Source organism: Podarcis erhardii (assembly GCF_964252035.2).
Source record: "Podarcis erhardii genome assembly, chromosome: 13".
In the NCBI taxonomy this organism is placed as follows: Eukaryota; Metazoa; Chordata; class Lepidosauria; order Squamata; family Lacertidae; genus Podarcis; species Podarcis erhardii.
In genome coordinates, this window is record NC_138502.1 from 32,930,373 (window position 1) to 32,951,078 (window position 20,706).

The 20,706-nt window shown below is 47.0% G+C and overlaps 2 protein-coding genes across 3 annotated transcripts in view; one reads left to right on the forward strand and one right to left on the reverse strand.

Moving 5' to 3' along the window:
• GNGT2 (G protein subunit gamma transducin 2) overlaps positions 1-242 on the reverse strand; it is a 21,110-nt gene extending 20,868 nt beyond the window's left edge. Inside the window, exon 1 of the mRNA XM_081838320.1 lies at positions 207-242. Within this exon, the coding sequence (XP_081694446.1) occupies positions 207-229 (23 nt within the window). The 5' untranslated portion in view covers positions 230-242. The remainder of the gene's footprint in view (positions 1-206) is intronic.
• Positions 1-19,467, forward strand: part of ABI3 (ABI family member 3) — a 21,723-nt gene extending 2,256 nt beyond the window's left edge. The window contains exons 2-8 of one of the 2 annotated variants that reach the window (XM_081838133.1): positions 1,968-2,135; positions 7,117-7,293; positions 12,666-12,751; positions 13,993-14,082; positions 16,683-16,855; positions 17,604-17,732; positions 19,226-19,467. In XM_081838133.1, coding sequence (XP_081694259.1) covers positions 1,968-2,135; positions 7,117-7,293; positions 12,666-12,751; positions 13,993-14,082; positions 16,683-16,855; positions 17,604-17,732; positions 19,226-19,389 — 987 coding nt within the window. In that variant the 3' untranslated portion in view covers positions 19,390-19,467. The remainder of the gene's footprint in view (positions 1-1,967; positions 2,136-7,116; positions 7,294-12,665; positions 12,752-13,992; positions 14,083-16,682; positions 16,856-17,603; positions 17,733-19,225) is intronic. The other variant, XM_081838134.1, reaches the window with a different exon arrangement.
• The last annotated feature ends 1,239 nt before the right edge of the window (positions 19,468-20,706 follow it).

Consider the following 20,706-nt stretch of genomic DNA (forward strand, 5'->3'; position numbering starts at 1 on the left):
GATACCTATTAGGTCCGTAAATTACCATATAGCATATGTTCAACACAAAAAACAGCGACAATTTGTTGTTGACAAAGGGCAGCTGGACATATAAAGGGCCCCATTACCTTCAGTAGCTTAGGGGCCTCATCAAACCTAAATCCGGCTCTGGCCAGAAGATTATTAGGTATATCCAGACAGCTTCTTAAACAGCAAGGCCTACTCACTTGGATTCGTTCCCCCATGACATTCAGACCACTGTCTGTACAGAAAGCAGTAATGTGATGGCATTGAAAATAGGTCCATATTATTCTTATTACTAGGGTGGGGGTTCCTTGCAACTCCTTTTCACTTTCAGTTCACTTTTGATTTGCATATTGCCTTTCTATATTGCTAAACACAAGGGGTTGTCATGTGTCCTCTTTTTCCAGGACGCGTCCTCCTTTTCGGGGGTGAAATTGGGGACAAATTGCATTTACCATATTGGCCTGAATACAAAGCTTCACTCCCCCCCCCCCATCTGACCGTGAGAAGTTAAAGTGTGGCTCAAATTCGTGACCTTACAAAAATTGGCTTTTGTGATATCGCTGCTGAAACAGGCATACGATAAAACAGAACGGGTGTGAATACCTGTGGAATTTTAAGGGAGCGCCTTATATTCATGTATTGTCTCCCCCCCCCCAATGAATTTTTAAAGTGCAGCTTATATACGGGTGCGGTTTATATTCGGGCCAATACGGTATTTGCTTTGAAAAGTGTCTTCTTTTTTGCTTTTCAGAAAACCGCAACCTTGCACAAGGCGGTTTGCAAGCTGAAAAAACACATACGCATAATAATCTGATCCAATACAAAAAAGTCACAATAACTTTAAAATAAACAACTTATATCAAATAAAGCAACATTCAATAATCCCTTAGAATATAAATAGTAAACAGTAAAATTAAATATCAGCAAATAATAATTTAAACAGTTTAAACATTTCAATTGCAATAAAGAATTACTAAACCAGGGGTCAGCAAACCATTTCAGCAGGGGGCCGGTCCACTGTCCCTCAGACCTTGTGGAGGGCCGGAAATGACGAATTCCTATGCCCCACAAATAACCCAGAATGCATTTAAAATAAAAGGACACATTCTACTCATGCAAAAACATGCTGATTCCTGAACAATCCGCGGGCCGGATTTAGGAGTTGATTGGGCCGGATCCGACCCCCAGGCCTTAGTTTGCCTACCCATGTAATAAACTATAATAATAATAATAAATAACAGCAAGTCGCAATGCATAAAAGGATCAAATTGAGAAGCAAGGACACACAACTTATAACCATCCCTGAATTCCTCTTCTTTCTTCCCAGCTTCAATTCCTGGCATCTGGTAGGGTAGGGGTGGGAAAGAACCTTGGCTGAAACCCTGGAGAGCTGCTGTCAGTTCAGTATATGAAGTCCATATTATAGTAATAGGATCATAGACTTAGAAGGGACCCTGAGGATCATCTAGTCCAGCCCCCTGCAATGCAGGAATATGCCACTGTTCCATACGGGTATCGAACCTGCAACCTTGGCATCATCAGCACCATGCTCTAACCAACTGAGCTATGAGCTCGATGGACCAGGAGTCTCTGTCTTGGCAGCTTCCTGTGTTCGTAGATATACAACAGCACTTCCACGCTGCTGGGAACTGCAGTTTACTCCTCACAGAGCTACAGTTCCCAGCGCCCTTAACAAACAACCATTCTCAGGATTCTTTGGAAGAGCTTTAAACACACTTTATGCACATGGGTAGTGTGGCTGTGACCATGCAGGATGCGATACTGGGTGTAGCAGGTAGAGCTATCGTAGCCACTTATACCACGATACAGTTGAATGTTGAATGAACTAAACTTTATTGCAATATACACAGAACAAAAAATATTTTAAAAAACCGACTCAGTTGTCCTGATTTATGGCAGAGTTCTCACTTCTTCCCCCTCCATTTTCATAAACCTCTTAGGCAAAGGACAAGCGGAAAGCCCTCGAGGAAACCATGGCTTTTGCAACCCAGTCATTAGCCAGCGTGGCTTACCAAATTAGCAACCTGGCGAGCGACATCCTCAAAACCATGGACTTGCAGCTGGCTGAAGTCCGGCAGGTGGAAGCCAAAGTCTGCTCCATTGCGCAGGTGAGAGGACAACATGAAGAGGTGCGGCGGGAGGTCTTTATTTGCCCCAGAACCTGCTTTTCTAGTTGGTAGCCCTCTGTGATTGGAATCGGGACCCTGGCTGCTTTGTTTTGGCTGCTTAAACTGCTTCCTAGGGGATGAGACGCATTTTTTGTTTAAATCAGTTTTATTTGGGGGACCACACACACGCTGCTCCACTAAATTCTTTCCACCATAGAATTGAAGAACTGGAAGGGACCACGAGGGTCATCCAGTCCAACCCTCTGCAATGTGGGAATCTTTTGTAACCTGTCTTCACAGGGGAGTTGCTCCAGCCCCTTGACCATGCAGAGTTGCTCTGTGCTTCCCAGCCTTTTGGGTGTGTTCCTTACAGTGTCACTGTTTAAAAGCCCCAAAGCAGACAGACCCGCCTTGTCCCCCGAGCCCTGACTACAAACCAGCCGAAAGAGATTCCCCCCCCCCCCCGTGCCTTCCCTTCATACTGGAATATAGGGAGGCATACACAATGTTCTTGGACATCGGATTCCTCTTCCTGTTGCTTGACGGCTTTCCTGTTTCCCAGGGAATAAAAACATAATGGATCAGGAAACATCCGTGGAATGGATTAATCACCTCTGTCATGTCACCAGTTTGGTATCTCCAAACACTTTTATGAAATCCACTTTTAGCTCAGCGCAAGAGGGAGGTGTGGAGGGGAATGGTAAGGAATAACTGTTTGCCTTCTGCTTAATAATCGGCACTTCCTGCTGTTGGATCCTAGAACACACTTTGCCAAAATCATGCATTTACCACCTCTGCACCTGCAGGTCTCTCTCGTCCAGAGGGGGAGCCTCTTCTGAGTATATGCACCATTATGTGCTGATGAACAAAAGGTGCATAGGCTCCCCAAATACCGTGTAACAATGCAAGGAAAGGAAGGGCGGGCTTTTTGAGAGGCAGAGTGTGCTGGCATAGCACAGAGAATAAGAGAGTGAGCTGTGAGCTGGTTAACTCTGGTTCAAATCTCATCGTTGCCAGAGGAACATAAGGAGATGACTTAGACCAGTGGTGGACCTACGTTTTTGGGTTCTTGAAGCTTGAACCATTATGGGGTGGCGGGGTCCTTTGCTATCAGCAACTAGGTCTGGGTGACCATGATTATCTTCTTCAGTGGAATTGTTCCCTGTGGATCCTGTCACCTGAGGCACTTGCCTCACCTTGCCTCATGAGTGGGCCGGCCCTGATAGCAGATATAATGAGGGAAGGGCTGTAGCTCAGTGGTAGATCATCTGCTTGGTATGAGGAAGGTCTTGGGTTCAATTCCTGGCAGGGTTGGGAGAAAACCGTGTCTGAGACTGATGGGCCAACAGTCTGGTTCAATGGCAGTTTCCAATGTTTACAATTAAAGAACCAGGTCTCTTGGAACTGTGTGTAGTTAGGAGACTGTTTTTAGCACCCAAACTCAACTGGGCTCACAAGCCTTTCACACAAAAGTCTACCCCTGGTTAGCTTTCTTCATTTCTCATTTCTTCATTTCATTAAGGTGGGGAAAGTAACCTTCTTGTTGAATAACTGGGAGTCAGAAACCCTTGCTGATCTACTGAAGATAATCCAGAGATCTACCAGTAGATTCTAATCTGCATTCTGCCCCTCACTTGCCTTAAAGTGCTTTCAGGCTGTTGCTGTTCTCAGATGGGACTCAATCACATCCCAACAAATTGCATGTTGTGCAATTGACCGCAACAAACCTGCTTCCCCCAAATATCTGACTTCCGGCAATAAGGAAAGGTAAAGGTAAAGGGACCCCTGACATAAGGTCCAGTCGTGGCCGACTCTGGGGTTGCGGAGCTCATCTCACTTTACTGGCCGAGGGAGCCGGCGTACAGCTTCCGGGTCATGTGGCCAGCATGACTAAGCCGCTTCTGGTGAACCAGAGCAGCGCACGGAAACGCCGTTTACCTTCCCGCCAGAGTGGTACCTGTTTATCTACTTGCACTTTGATGTGCTTTCGAACTGCTAGGTTGGCAGGAGCAGGGACTGAGCAACAGGAGCTCACCCCATCGCAGGGATTCGAACCGCCGACCTTCTGATCAGCAAGTCCTAGGCTCTGTGGTTTAACCCACAGCGCCACCTGCATCTCGGCAATAAGGATAGGGATGGTGAAATGCAGTGGAAAGTTTGGCACAACCCTCACTTTGACTTCATGATCATCCAAACTTCCCGCAAACAAATAGGAATGAAGGCTCCTCAAATAGCCAATGTCATCAGATTTCCCTGCAAATAAGGACAGGTGCTCGATAAACAGGTCTTCTGCCAGAGCCCTGTCTGCTGTTGTCTTCTGCAACAGATTCATGACTAGCTTTCTGGATGTTGTTGTAAGAGGTTACTGAGTCTTTCCTCATCGCTTTATGCCAAGAAGAGATTAACGGGCAACAGCCACCCTTGCTTGAGATCGGATGTCCTGCTTCACTAGGGCAAAAGGTTAATCTGAACCAAGGCTCAGCCCCTGAACTAGTTTGAAGCCTCACCTTAAGTCCCCTGAAATGTCGCTGGAAATTAAGCATGGAGACACAGCCGTTCTGCAAAAGGGGCTTTTAGGAAGGAATGCAATGCTGTGCCCACTTATAACAGCTGTGTAGTTTCATTGCGGCTTCCCCTCGCGCAGTATATTTTGATGCAAACACCTTGGGAATTGCCTGTTAAACAACATCTCCATCTGCTTGCCTTGCCTGGTGCATTTCTTCACAGCAAGGCACGCTGGCTGTCCGTCTTCTCATTGACAAGTGCCATACGCTGTTTGGGGAAGAGCGGAGGCCAAGACAGCAAGAGAGTTTGTGTCCGGTTTGAAGTGGAAGCGCCCTTGTTTACAGCTCGCACCCGTAGTTGCAAGCTAACAACTCTAATCAAACTCAGTGGGAATGAACTTCCAACTGAACCTGACCAAGGACTGGGAGATGCAAACTGAATTTATTTGCCGCTCTTTATGAATGAATAAATGTGCCATTGAGGTGGGGGTACTTCCTTACTACCAGCTGCCCTGGTGGTATGCTGCAGACATACACCCCATACATTTAAAGTGCACGACTAACTCCTAAGAATCTTGGGAACTGTAGTTTGGTGTAAACTACAGTTCCCAGGATTCTTTGGGGTGGGAAATAAGGTAAAGGCAAAGGGACCCCTGACCATTAGGTCCAGTCGTGAACACTGGAGTGTTACCTATTTATCTACTTGCACTTTGTGTTTTCGAACTGCTAGTTTGGCAGGAGCAGGGACTGACAAGGGGAGCTCACCCCGTTACAGGGATTTGAACCACTGACCTTCTGATCGGCAAGCCCTAGGCTCTGTGGTTTAACTCACAGCGCTGTGACTACCCCCTAAGAATCTTGGTAACTGTGTAAACTACAGGATTCCCAGGATTCTTTGGGGGGGGGGAGAGTAGAATAATAGAACTGTAGAGTTTGAAGGGTCATATAACCTGACCCCCTGCAATGCAGGAATCTCAGCAAAAGCCCCTGAACTAGTTTGAAGCCTCACCTTAAGTCCCCCCAGCTTATAAACCTCCATGGAAGGCTGATGTTTACTCAGAATCTGTGAACCGCCCTGAGACCTTCAGGTATATGGCGGTATTCAAACTAAATTAACAAATAATAATAACTGAACAATAATTTCTTGCAAACTTGAATCCATTGGTTCGAATCCTACCCTCTGGAGCAGGAGAAAACAAGGTTGCTCCATCTTCCATGTGAGAGCCCTTGAGATATTTGAAGATGGCTGTCACATCCCCCTCTCAGTCTCCTCCCTCGCTTTAAGTATATGGCCATGTACACAGCTGTGCAGTCATGCAACCACAGTATTTACAAAGCTCTGGCCAGGACCCCTCGTTCAGTGTTCCCCTCATTATGGCTTTGGCTTCCTCTTCTGAATCTTTCCCCATATCTTCTTGGGGCCATCATGCACAGAATTCAGTGCCGTACTTCCAGTGCGGCCTTACCAGCAAACAGTCTTCAAATGTCCTTTTTCTTATGCATCTGTGAAGATTTGGGCTCCTGAAGCCATTGGGGTGGTCCTATGCAATCCTGCTTTCAATATGGCCTGCACCTGCAAATGTTTTTTTTTTTGGGGGGGGGGGAGGGAGATATACTGCTTTGTAACCATTTGGTGCATGCCCTCTGGCTTCCTGCAGTAATCCTGCAATTTTTTTATATCACAAATATTCAGGGTTGTGGGGTTTTTTTGTTGCATCGTAGGCCGAGAGTGTCCCTCCAGACAGCCATAATGCAATAACGTTGGCGAACCTTCGTAGAACAGCTAATAAAGCAGAATGAAGTTTGGATGGTCATTATAAATGGCTTAGAATCATATGATCCCCTCTTTCTTTTTCCTTTCTCCTCCTGTGAAGAGGCTGCATCTTAATGTTTTAATGTTGTATTTTAATCTTGTTTTTTAAATTGTATTTTAATCAACTTGTTTTTATTATTGGTTGTTAGCCGCCCTGAGCCTGGTCTTGGCTGGGAAGGGCGGGGTAAAAATAAAATTTATTATTATTATTATTATTATTTATTATTATTATAAATCCACCACAATGCATTACTTCTGCCTCAGTGCCATGTTGGGGAATATATCTGCAAACCCCACACTCCAAGCCCATATTTAGGTGCTTGAGGGTAGAAAACCCAGATGACTGAAGCCAGCTGGACTATTCGACAGAGTGAGGCGGCTGCCTCAGGCGACAGATACTGAAGGGCAGGGATCAGACAGAACTGTGTACACCACGAATATGCAGGATACCGTGACCAGCAGAGAGGGCCAAAGAGGAGTCAATTGTGAGAGAGGAGGAGCCAAAAATGGCTTCCCTGGGGAGTGGGCTTTGCCACCTATCCCCCGCAAAAAGGTAGGGTGCTGCCAGTTTGTGTGTTGACTAGAAATACAATTAAACCAGCTCCTGCAAATGGTTCCTGACCCAGCTATGCCCTCCTTCCCTCACCGTGTCTTTCTGCCTCAGGTGGTGGAGATGCACATGGAGAAAGTGTCCCGCCGAGAGATCGGGGCCCTTTCTGTTTGCAAGAGATTTCCGCACCAACAGAAAATCATCCCCCCAAGCCACGTGGAGCCCCTGGAGGCGTATTACAGGAAACCGCTGAACTTCAACAGTTTGGACGATATTGGGCACGGGATAAAGGTAAGAGCTGAGCATGGCCTCCTTTGCTCCCCTAGCTGTAGTCATCTTCCATGCTGATAAGCCATAAGGTAAAGGGACCCCTGACCATTAGGTCCAGTCATGGCCGATTCTGGGGTTGCGGCGCTCATCTCGCACTATAGGCCGAGGCAGCTGGCGTTTGTCTGCAGACAGCTTCCGGGTCATGTGGCCAGGATGACTAAGCTGCTTCTGGCGAACCAGAGCAGTGCACGGAAACGCCGTTTACCTTCCCGCCGGAGCGGTACCTATTTATCTACTTGCACTTTGACGTGCTTTCGAACTGCTAGGTGGGCAGGAGCAGGGACCGAGCAACGGGAGCTCACCCCGTCATGGGGATTCAAACCGCCGACCTTCTGATCAGTAAGCCCTAGGCTCTGTGGTTTAACCCACAGCGCCACCCAAAGGGTCCTTATCCAGAGAAGAAAAGGAGCACATGCTGTTGAATCTTATGGGGAAATGGTGCTGGATTTTGTACTGCTATGGAATGGGGGGGGGGGAGAGCCACACCTATTGAATTTATGCCTGTTATCATAGGAGCACTTCCAGGCTAGATCCTATCTTGACAGAGGGAATATAAATGGCTCCTTTGAGATGAAGGGCATGATATAAATTCAACAAACAACCAAATCCTTTTGCATACTTCAGATCATGCACGTCAAAGACAGTTGTTGCTGCATTGTTATTACACTTCTATCCTGCCTTTATTCCAGGGAGCTCAAGGTGGGGTATGTGCTTCCACCCGCTCATCATTTTATTCTCACAACAATCCTGTGAGGTGGGCTAGCCTGACTGGCTCTCCCAGTCAGTGAAGATTGGACCCTGGGTTTCCCAGGTCCCAGACCAACACACAAGCTACCACACCACACTGGCTTTAACACCGTGTGTGTGTGTGTGTGTGTGTGTGTGTGTGTGTGTGTGTCTCTGTGTGTGTGCGCGCATTTAGAATAACTAAACACCAGAGTATATAAATACCTTGAGAATTAAAATAGCAAACTACCAAAATCTAGCACTGGTTCTAAATTGTGGATAGAAACTATCCCAAGCCAATGTCTTGCTGCCTGCTGTAAAGGTAAAGGACCCCTGGACGGTTAAGTCCAGCCAAAGGTGACTATGGGGTTGTGGTGCTCGTCTCGCTTTCAGGCCGAGGGAGCTGGCGCTTGTCCACAGACAGCTTTCCGGGTCATGTGGCCAGCATGACTAAGCCGCTTCTGGCACAACAAAACACTGTGACGGAAACCACAGCGCACGGAAACGCCATCTACCTTCCCGCCGTAGTGGTACCTATTTATCTACTTGCACTGGTGTGCTTTCGAACTGCTAGGTTGGCAGGAGCTGGGACAGAGCAACGGGAGCTCACTCTATTGTGGGGATTTGAACCGCCAGCCTTCTGATTGGCAAGCTCAAGAGAGGCTCAGTAGTTTAGACCACAGTGCCACTCGCGTCCACATACCAGGCATATAAGCCAGTTGGTATATCCTGAGGCAAAATGTGGAGAAAATATATGTGCCATCACTCCTGTTAACATAATGCAAAAACCTCTAAAACTAAAAGGGGGGGGGGATGCTGTCGTTCTCTGGACTTATCACAGAGCCAGAGAATTCCTGAGCATCAGAGATGGGCATCCTGGGAGATCACATCGCCACTAGAATTACTGAGCAGCCTCAACTGCAGAAGGAAGCAAACAAGCAAATTAATATATCATTAGTTTTATTCATAAGTCTGGCTGTGGTAATACTTGCTGCACAGCGTGTGGTTTGCTTCGGACTCAAAACGAGAGGTGATGTGGCTTAACCCAGAAGATTTGATGACTTATCTAGAGACCGAAACTCAGCAACAGACAGTGAGTCTCCAAGCACTTCCTCTGTGGAAAATGTACGTCTTTTGATGAACCACCGAGCAATTGCTTTCTTCCTTTAAAAAAAAAAAAAAGATTAGAGAGCACTCAGACAGCAATATCTTTAGTGGTCAAAAAAACAAAACAAAGCAAAGCAATGTCCCAAATCCAAAGAAATTTAATCACAAAAGGTTATATCGAAATTAATGGCAGATAGAATAGTCGCAAGTAACTAGTATCACTTTCAGTGAGACTTAATTAATGTAACTGTACTCACGGCTCATGTGAGTTCTGCATGACGTCGACTTCCTGAACACAAGTTTCTAACCCTCATGATGGCTGAGAAAATATTGAAAAACGTGGTAGAATTGGATATAACTGCTGAGTGACAAAATGTGACTTTTAAGCTCAAAATAAAAATTTTAAAGTTTTAAAAAGAAAAAATATATAAGCAGATGGCAACTTCTGAAGGAGGAGAAACTGAGTCTTAGAATGGAGTTTCCACCTGCACTTATCATCTGCTATTTATTTTAAGGAAGGGATCCCTGTTTTAAAAAAAGGATTACAGGTCACATCCACAGCACACATTCAAAGTACTCTTATCCTACTTGAAGAGCTATGGCTTCTCCCTAATAATAATAATATTTATACCCTGCCTATCTGGCTGGGTTTCCCTACCCACTCTGGGCGGCTTCCAAAAAAATATTAAAATACAATAGTGCATCAAACGTTAAAAGTTTATATAAAAATATTAAATATTAAAATACAATAGTGCATCAAACAGAATGCTGGGAATTGTGGAGGTTCTCCTAAAAAACCCCAGCACCCTTAATGAACTGTCTTTCCCAGAATCCTTTGCGGGAAGCCATGACGGTTTCAAGTGGTATGTTACTGCCTTAACCGTATGCTATGGGTATATGACCCAGATGCCGTATTGCCAAATAAAGGACCTTTCTTTAATTTAAGAAAGGGGATGACACTTTCACGTGTCTCATACACTTCTCTCTACACCACCCTGGAGCAATAATACCATTCTGAATTCAGCCTGCAGCAAACGGAGAAGTTGCAGCTACATAAGGACGCCTGCGAGTTAAATTTAAGCGCTTCTCTCTTCCTTCCCCGCTGGGCGCTCTCTGGTGAAGAGAAAAAGGAGAATTGTGCTGTCAGCTGCGGCCAGCCATCGAGACCGATCTCAACCACAAGGGCCTGAAACTGATGAGGCAAAGATTTGCCGGGCTCTCGGTTCCCACACTGGCGTCTGCTTCCCCAGCGGCGTTCTCTCCGCAGCTGGGGCTGCTGCCACAGCAGGGGCCTTGCGCCACTTTGGCTGCTGCCCTTTGTTGGCACACAGATTTGGCTCAGTGAGTGAGGGGCCCCCCAAGACGCATGACCCAGTTTCACGAAAAGGTGCGCTCCTGTGGAAGGGAGGCTTTCAGGCTTGGCCTTTTGATGCTAAGTCCGGAAGACTGGAAAGGAAAAGCCCTCCCTCTCTCTAAAAACAGGTGCAGAAGCCCAGCAGAAACATGTGTCATAAACAAAATCTGCCCTTATTCCCTTATGGGGGACCCAAGAGCTCATATAGAGTCCTTTTGTAGGTTCTCTCTTGGTAGGAGAAAATAACAGAGGCCAACCAGAGAATTTTGAGAAGCAAAACAGCTAGTAAGCCTGATCTTTATTGAACTGTTGCAACAGGGTGCTCGCCTCACATGCAGAAAAGGCGGAGGACCCAGAACCCAGGTGTGCCTGCCCTTCTATAGACATTTTAAATTCCGTGCACTGGAGCTCAAGACCACCCCTCCATACATCATACATACATCACAGAAAAGGTGGTCTACAACAGAAATTTGAATGCTGTTGTTTTTCCTGTTTGCCAGGTTATCTGATAATGCCTTATCTGATTGCCTTTCCTGGTAGTCTGGCCATTTCTTTGAGATGATGATTACCTAATTCCTGAGACAATGGGAAGGTTCCCTCACCCCCTCCCTCCTTGCAGAGAAAACATTTGTTTAGTTTGGGAGTCAAAATGGTTTCAGGGCGGTCTTCCTGTGCTGCTCCAGACATGTGGTCCACATATCTATGAACGTGCTTGGTTGGTACATTTTATGAACATTTATTAAAATATAAGACTTTAACATTTTTATTTCACATGTCAGATGACAGCGAGAGGCCTAAGTAGGTCTGGAGCGTGAGCTTCGATTAGAGGGTGGGGCAAGCGAGGGCTGTAGCTCAGGGGGAGAGCCTCTGCTTCCCAGGCAGAAGGTCTCGGGTTCAATCGCCAGCATCCCCAGTTATGGGTGGGAGCATCCCTGTCCGACAACCTGGAGAGCGACTGTTGGCAGTCGGTGCACAATACTGAGGAGCAGGTGGTGCTGTGGTCTAAGCCACTGAGCCTTTTGGGCTGGCCGATCAGAAGGTTAGCGGTTCGAATCCCCACAACAGAGTGAGCTCCTGTTGCTCAGTCTTGCCAACCTAGCAGTTCGAAAGCACACTAGTGCAAGTAGATAAATAGATACTGCTGCAGCGGGAAGGTAAATGGTGTTTCCGTGCACTCTGGTTTCCATCACTGTGTCCCTTGTGCCAGAAGCGGTTTAGCCATGCTGGCCACATGACCCGGAAAGCTGTCTGTGGACAAACACCGGCTCCCTCGGCCTGAAAGCGAGATGAGCACCGCAACCCCATAGTCGCCTTTGACTGGACTTAACTGTCCATGTGTCATTTTCCTTTACCTTTATGGCGGGCAGCAAGATGTGAAGCAAGACAACAGCTTGGGATAGTTTCTAGCCATGATTTATAACCAGCACTAGATTTATAACCAGCGCAAGTAGATAAATAGGTATCACTGTGGCGGGAAGGTAAATGGCGTTTCTGTGCACTCTGGTTTCCATCATGGTGTTCTGTTGCGCCAGAAGCAGTTTTATCATGCTGGCCACATGACCCGGAAAGCTGTCTGTGGACAAACGCCTGCTCCCTCGGCCTGAAAGTGAGATGAGTGCTGCAACCTCATAGTTGCCTTTGACTGGACTTAACTGTCCAGGGGTCCTTTACTGAGCTAGATAGATCAACGGTTTGACTAAGTATAATTCAACTTCCTATGTACATCAACAGAGCAAATTCACACACAGGCAGCGAACTGAGGCTGCTTCCAAACCTGAGGAACTTTTGCTACAGCGAGAGCACTTTTCGAATTCAGTGGAGAGACGCTTTTAGAACGGACGTAAATCTTTAGCTCTGTTGATTAGAACATTGCAGCAGCGCTTGAGCATCAGCTGCCAAATTGTTATGCCTTTGCATGTGTTGGTAACCTAAAGCGGCCTTGACTACTGTTAACATGCCTTATGTGGGACTGTCCTTGTAAAGTGGTTCAGAAGCTGCAGCTACCACCGAAGTCAGTGGCTAGAGGAGAAGGTGACTGACAACAGGTTAATCCTCTGCTGAAAAAGCAGCACTGCCTTGAAGAATACTAGTATGGGTTTTCTCTCTTTCACACACCTCTTTCCCTTCTGATCTCTCTCTCTCTTAGGATCATGGCACACAGTTGGCCAAAACAGGGACCCTCTGCCGGCGAGGAAATGCGGCATCATCAGGGCAGTCATCTGGGAGCCTTAGGTGAGATTGCATCAAGTAGAGGCATGAAGTCCTAGTTTGCCTTCTAGCGCAGCCAAGATTTCTTCTCAAAGATTGCCCTTCTGAAATATACTCAGAGTCCTGTAGTGATTTCATGCTCTTTATTGCAGCTTGTAAAACAGTGATTGAATTGCTCCCCCAAACCTCAGGCTTTTATATACATTATTTACACAATGAGTCCCATCTGATTGGCTGATTCTGCTTCCCTCCTGGAGCCTGATTGGTCTTTTCCTGCAGGCCAATCAGTTGTTGCATTCTACGATCCTACCAGCCTAATAGGGACGCGGGTTGCGCTGTAGGTAAAACCTCAGCGCCTAGGGCTTGCCAATCACATGGTCGGCGGTTCAAATCCCCGCGGTGGGGTGAGCTCCCGTCTTTCGGTCCCAGCTCCTGCCCACCTAGCAGTTCAAAAGCACCCTTAAGTGCAAGTAGATAAATAGGTACCGCTTTATAGTGGGAAGGTAAACGGCGTTTCCGTGTGCTGCGCTGGTGCTGGCTCGCCAGAGCAGCTTCGTCACGCTGGCCACGTGACCCGGAAGTGTCTCCAGACAGCGCTGGCCCCCGGCCTCTTAAGTGAGATGGGCGCACAACCCTCGAGTCGGACACGACTGGCCCATACGGGCAGGGGTACCTTTTACCAGCCTAATAGGCTGATTAATTTCCTCCTGGAGCCTGATTGGTCTTTTCCTGCAGGCCAATCAGTTGTAGCATTCTAGGATCCTACTTGCCTATTGTTCTAGGATCCAAGCTTAGTACATAACACCTTCGCTATTGCCTTCCTCCTCTTCCCAACACAACTGGAACCGAAACTCTTTCCATTAGGTGTTTTGCAGTCCAGCTGTTTTGGACTACAACTCCCATCAACCCCAATCAGTCGGCTGGGGCTGATGGGACTTGTAGTCCAAAACATCTAAAGCAGGCTTCCTCGACCTCAGCCCTCTGGATGTTTTTGGCCTACAATCCCATGAGCCCTAGCTAGCAGGACCAGTGGTCAGGGATCATGGGAACTGTAGTCTCAAAACATCTGGAGGGCCGAGGGTGAGGAAGCCTGATCTAAAGTGTGCCAGGCTAGGAAAGGCTGGTTTTGTCTGCAATCCTAACCTGTCTACTGGCAGAGAAGGAGGTCCACTGACTGGACAACATGTTTCATAAGCAAAAACAAAGTAGATAAGGGAGGAAGATCAAGATAAACATTCAACTCAAACTTTTTTGGGGTTTTTTAGGAGAAGTCAACGGATTCCAGAGCTGATACGGCCACCAGTTGTCCCAGATGGCAAACCCTCCTCATCTGCTTCATCTTTGTCATCACTGAGGTACCATTTGTGGGATTTCCCAGCATGGCACAAAAGGAGACAGGGTGTGGGTGGCAAAGCCAAACTCAGGGAGAAAACTGGTGGCTACTTTTCTATGGAAAATGAAGATAAGTTTCTGTTCCAAGGGGTCTTCGGCGAGATCTGTTGCCTTTCTACAGTGGTACCTCGGGGTTACATACACTTCGGGTTACAGATGCTTCAGGTTACACACTCTGCTAACCCAGAAATAGTGCTTCAGGTTAAGAACTTTGCTTCAGGATGAGAACAGAAATCGGGTTCCGGCGGCGCAGCAGCAGCAGGAGGCCCCATTAGCTAAAGTGGTGCTTCATGTTAAGAACAGTTTCAGGTTAAGAACGGACCTCCGGAACGAATTAAGTACTTAACCCAAGGTACCACTGTATTTTAAACAAACTGTTTCTCTAAAAGCATATAAATTAGCAAATGTTATGCTCTCTCTATTTTGGGGTGATGCCCAAGTGAGCACCCTAACCCTGGCCAGTGTGTGGCTGTGACCTAGAAGGTTGTGGTTTGACCCCACACAGGAACGGGTGTGGGCAGGATTCCTGCATTTTAGGGGGTTGGACTAAATGGCCCTCGGTGTCCCTTCCATCTTTTTTTTTTAAAAAAAATAATTTTTATTAACAGGCCAATCACATCACATTATTCAAATCACATTAGTTCCAGATTATACAGCCAAATTTTAAATTTTGTTAAGGGTACCCATACATCAAGCTCGGCACGAGTCCAAAATTCCGGATAGCTCCAGGCATCACATATTTTACTGCTTTAAATTAGACAGTTCTATCCAGTTTGATCCGGATAGTCCTTTATTACTTTCTTTCTCTTCTTGCTGTTATCATATATTCCTTTCTTTGCGATCTCTGATGGTTCTTACAAGCAGACTGGAAACTGGCGTCTCTGTGTGGGTTTTGTACTCTTCAAAAACTATCTCTCTCAGGGACAGCCTCTGTTTGTCTCTTCCATAAACAAAGTTAACCTTTGGTCTGTCCTTTATTTTTCCTCAGGCTAGCCAAATATATCAAACAAATCAGGGGGCTCTGTCAGGTCAAACTTACATTCCAACACTCCTTCTCTTTTGAACGATCCTGATTCTCCTCCCCCCTGTCCTTCTTTCTCCGGCAAGCCTGTCTTGGCGAGACGCCATTTTTTAACTGTGTCATAAAAATTTTCCTCTTCCTCACCGTTCACCAGTCTTCCTTTCTGTTGTAATCCATCCCCACACAGTTCTTAAAATCCTGCTTATGATTGATAAAAATGTGACGATCTTATTTCTTTCTGGGGTGAAGGGTTATTAATATCATATCGTGTAAAGAAAAATAAAACGTTTTTTCCTCCACCCCCCCCTTCGTTCCAAACATACAGTCTCCTAGTGGTGATTCATCAGAAGATTTACTTATCCATCCGTCACTCCCGGTCACAGAGATCCATTAATCAGCAGCCTTATCTCGAGCTTTACTTGATGTATGTGCTTCAGCTTCCTTTCCAATCGTATATTTCCAATTATAATTCCGAGCTGAAGCAACCAGCATGCGCTAATTGGAATCGGCGTCAGGAAGAGCTGACTTCACCGAGGGCTCGTGCCAAGTTTCGGCACCCCCATCTCTCGGATCAGGGGGTGCATTGTGAACACCGCTGGCAAGACAGGGTCCCCCACATCCTGGGGGGGAAGGGAAGGCTGCATACTTCCCATAGCAGCCCCTTAATTACCTCATATGGGTCAGAGAGATGTTATTGTCGGCCATCTTACAACGCGCCACCTGGTGTCCCGATGTCCCTTCCATCTCTACAGGTTCTATGAAGTTCAGAGCTGGGAATTTGGAACGTAGCTCCTATTCCAACCTGCTCCTCTCTGCTCAGGGGAAGGCAGCTGCAGATTTGGGCTTCTCACCAATTTGTTTCCTTCCAAGGCAAGCAAGCTGTCTTATACCTAGCTGCACCACTGGCCCACCGAGCTTAGTATTTGTCTACACTGCCTGGTTGCAGCTTTCTAGGTTTTTAAACTGGGAGTCCTGCCTGGGGATTGAACCAGGGACCTTTGGTGTGCAAAGCACAATGCTCTACCACTCAGCCACAGCTCCAGACAACAGATGGTGAAATGACTTGCATCTCAGACCTTCTTAGCTTTGTTTGGGCTCCACAAAATGATGCTCTTAATCCTGCTCCACAACATAAGGCAATGGAAGCCTGCAGCTGAACCATCTGAGACTGCTGGCCATTTTGAAACATTCCCCTTTGCAACATCTACAGTGCAGCAATGAAAAGTAAAAAAATCCACCTGAGCCCAGCAGAGTGAAAGCATCTAGCTCAGCCTCCCCACTCTAGCGTCAATAAATGGTCTTTCCGTCTTGTATCATCAGCTCAGGCTTCTTCTGTGCCAACCCTCCACTAGGAAAGGACCTGGGGCTTCCAGATGTTGTTGGACTACAACTCCCATCAGCTCCAACCAGCATGGGCAAGGATCAATGATGATGGGAACTGTAGTCCAACAACATCCACAAGGCCAGCAGGTTCCCCGTCCCTGCCCAGGGGCAGTGTCCCTTGCATTCACCTAAATCTTCCTCCTTTGAATGTCACTGCAGCCCCACAGAAGCTATGGAGAAGACTGGTATGATCGCATCTACTAAACCACCTCCACCGCCTACGCTCTCGCCTTTTCCTCCACCAGCAGAGGCAAGTGATGTTCTTCCTCCTCCTCTTCCAGAAGATCTATTGCCACCGCCACCACCTTTTGCAGTCAGCGATGTCACCCCAGGTAAGGCTACCTCCTCCTTTTTTTTTCAAATCCAGAACAAAACGGAACTCAAAATTAGCTGGGGTAATTGCATGCCTGGCCTTATATACCCCACAAGTGCAGGACTGTGGAATTGGCTTCAGAACCCACATAGCTGAGTACACTTTCCAGGACACCCTGAGTTCAGGCAATGGCAGTAGTTGCCAGAAGGGAATGAATAGGGGAGTCCGATTGCATCCCTGTTCTGCTTCCCAGAGTCCTTTGGTTGGTCACGGTGTGACCTGAAATGCTAAATGTTATGTATTCAGTGATCTGTGTTTGCCTGAGCTTGAGTCTGGACTAAGGATTCTGAGCTCCTGTGTTCTGATTCGATACATGACGTCCAATCAAAGAACATTTCAGGATTTGGGGCTCTGCCATTGGCCCTTGAACTCTTGAGTCGTGATTTGCAGCTTGGAAGTTTAGATAGCCAATCGCGTTGGGAGTGGGAGTGGCCCAGGCTTTCAGGAATGTATATAAGCAGTTGCTTTGCCCCTGTTTCCCAGTTATGTAGTTCAATAAAAGGTTCTTGCCGTTATCGCTGTCTTGCCTCGTGGGAACCCACCTACACTTCACTAAGCATATTCCTGAGAGTGAGCAGGATGCTGTTTCAATGCACTTCTCTCCCCATTATGGCAAGCAGGCATGGAAGGCCAAGCGCACAGGAACACATTTTTGATTTTCTTTGTTTGTGAAAGAGTCAGTAGCATGTGTGTGTGTTTGCTTGCAGACCTTGATTTCCCAATGATCCCTCCACCGCTGGACGCCTCTAATTTGGAGCAGCTGGTGCCTCCGCTCCTTCCCCCTCCACCACCCCCAGAGAAATTGCCATGGGCCCCCGACACCTATCTGGAAAAAGGTACCTTGCTAAAGATAAGAAAACTCCTGGAGTCGGATACCAGGGCATTCGGTTTGCATTCTGACAATGAGCACTGATATGCTTGGGGCTCTAAACCACCTGAAACCATCTGCTGTGCACACACTTACCTGTAATCCCAGGTGTTTGACTGACCTTTGACCTATTCAGCAGTAGGGCTGGGCAATATCTGGTTTTCCACATTATTGCCAGCTAAACATTGTGATATACTGATATATCACAATGTCTGAAATAAGGATGGAACTGTGTAGAGGCATTGGCTGGCATCATGGTTTTCCCCGCATTGTGATTTTTTGCATACCACACAGATCATGATTTGCAATATATTGCCAGGTCTAAAACTATGAAACTGATATCATAATATGGACTTCAAACCGGTTTTGGACCATGTGCTGATATATCGCCCAGCCCTGTCTTGCAATGAGGACTATGCAATTCTGCAGGATTCTTTATTTGCCTGCATTTTCTCTGCTCTGCACAAATATGCTTCTTTGCTTACCACTGCAGTGGATTTCTCCTCTGTTCCTTTTCAGTCTGCATTTCTGTTTAGAAAGCCCTATATTGGGGCTTTCTAAATAGGGGACGCAGGTGGCGCTGTAGTCTAAGCCACTGAGCCTAGGACTTGCCGATCGGAAGGTTGGCGGTTCAGATCCCTGTGAGTCGGATCCCCTTGTTTGGTCCCTGCTCCTGCCAACCTAGCAGTTCAAAAGCATGTCAAAGTGCAAGTCGATAAATAGGTACCACTCCGGCAGGAAGGTAAACAGACAATAAAGCGAGATGAGTGCTGCAACCCCAGAGTCGTTCGCAACTGGACCTAACTGTCAGGGGTCCTTTACCTTTAACTTTATACTGGGGCTGTACAAAGACATTTGAGTCCCCGAGGTTTAAAATCCAATTTGTATATATAGTTCTACCTCAGCTCCTGAGGAGTTAGACTCCTTGGGAGTCTAACATTCCGGCTCCCAAACGATTGTAAACTGGAAGTGAGTGTACTGGTTTTCAAACGTTCTTTTGGAAGCCGAACATCTGACGGCTTTGGTTTCTGAACATTTCGGAAGTTGAACAGATTTTCGGAATGGATTCTGTTTGACTTCCAAGGTACGACTGTACTAACCAGTCTGCTGGGAAGCTCTTATGCCTGAGCCCCATTGAGAAATACCTATCCATCTATCTGATTAGTTTTATCGTGGAGCTCCTGTTAATTTGCACAAGGCCATGGCAGAACATCCCAGTGGACTGGCCTTCTGCTTTCCACCCACCATCCTCAACAGCACCAAGCCTCTGCTGTTTATGCCATTCAGTGAATGCCATGGGTGACATGTATCCTATTGACCGGATGATCCCCAAATTGCCATTCCCAGGTTCCCTTCCTTCCGTAAATGTGTTTCGGGACTGGTGGTTTGTTTTTGTTGTTGGGTTTTTTTTGCTTTTCATTGCTGACCTCCTTTCCCCCTTCTCTTCCCTTTTGCCTTCAGTGGTGACCCTCTACCCTTATACTCAGCAGCAGGAACAAGAACTCTCGTTCGCAGAGGGGACTGTTATTTACGTGACACGAAGATACTCAGATGGCTGGTGTGAGGGGGTGACAAGTGAAGCAAAGGGATTGTTCCCAGGGAACTATGCGGAGCCTTTGCCATGAAGGAAGCAGAACGGATGCTGGAGATTTTTACTTTTTTTTAAAAAAATGCAGATACTTAAAATGTGAGATCTGTTGAAATGTGTACAGAAGACTGACTACTCTGTTCTTGGCCTCGTAGAAGGAAACTTGGGTGGAAGTTGGTGTGTTGGCATATCAACAGCCATATTTCCCTCCCACCCCACTTTGTGCTAGCCAGGCTGAAATAATAGCTAGGAGGGGGGCATTTAAGAATATCAGAACATCCCCATCACCTCTATTGATTGGGATGCAGAGATGTAGGGTTAAATATCTGCTGTGGTTCCCCTCTCTCCTCCTCCTCTACAAAGTCTGTGGAACAGCTGTGCATGTCTAAGTGTGTGCAATCCTATACACACTTAAGTGGGAGATTGTCCCGCTGAACGCCAAGGGGCCGAGTTCCGATTTGGCACGTACAGGATTGCAACCTGCAGCAGCTGTTTCTGAAGCAATGATTGCCTCATCGTCATCAACACCATCACTTTACACCGTCTCAGTTTTAGTGCAACACAGTGATGCATCCGCTCTGCCTGCCCTGAGTATCCCTTGTGTGGATACTCTTATATTTCCATAGCGTCATTGTTATACTGCTGTTAATTGATTTTAAAGTTCTGTAATATATGTGCAACGGAAAGGTTAGGCCGGGGGGGGGGGCGGAATACAGCATAAATGAATGAAAGCTTAGCTCCCAACATTGAGAAAAGCATCTGCAAAGTGCTTTGGAGGCGGCTAGGTATGTTGCGCTGCCCTGCTCCTGCCAGCTGGTGGCGCTCTTTGGATTTCATGGTCTAGACCAGGAGTCAGCAAGGTTTACCTTGCCTGGGCCAGTTCACTCCAGCGGAGATCCCTCTGTGGGCCAGATTGCGCGATTTCCGGTGTCTGCGCAGATGTGATTTCCGGCGCCGCAAAAGCAAATCCCTGTGCTGTGCTGTGCCAGTTTAGCACAGTGCGCGGGGACTTGCTGAGTGGACGGCTCGGTTCAGGGGTGGCTTGTGGGCCAGTTAAATGACCCCCCTGGGCTGCTTGGACCTTAGGTTGCTGACCCCTGGTCTAGACTCTAGAGGAGCCTTTCTCAACCTGTGGGTCCCCAGATGTTGTTGAACTACAACTCCCATCACCCCTAGCTAGCAAGGCCAGAGCTCAGGGATGATGGGAGTTGTAGTCCAACAACATCTGGGGACCCACAGGTTGAGAAAGGCTGCTCTAGGGGGAAAGTGGAAGCTACTTGACTAAGCACTCGCAAAAGAACTGTTCACTTCCATTAGTGAACATGGGATTTCTGTCATTCCCCTTTGAGGTGTT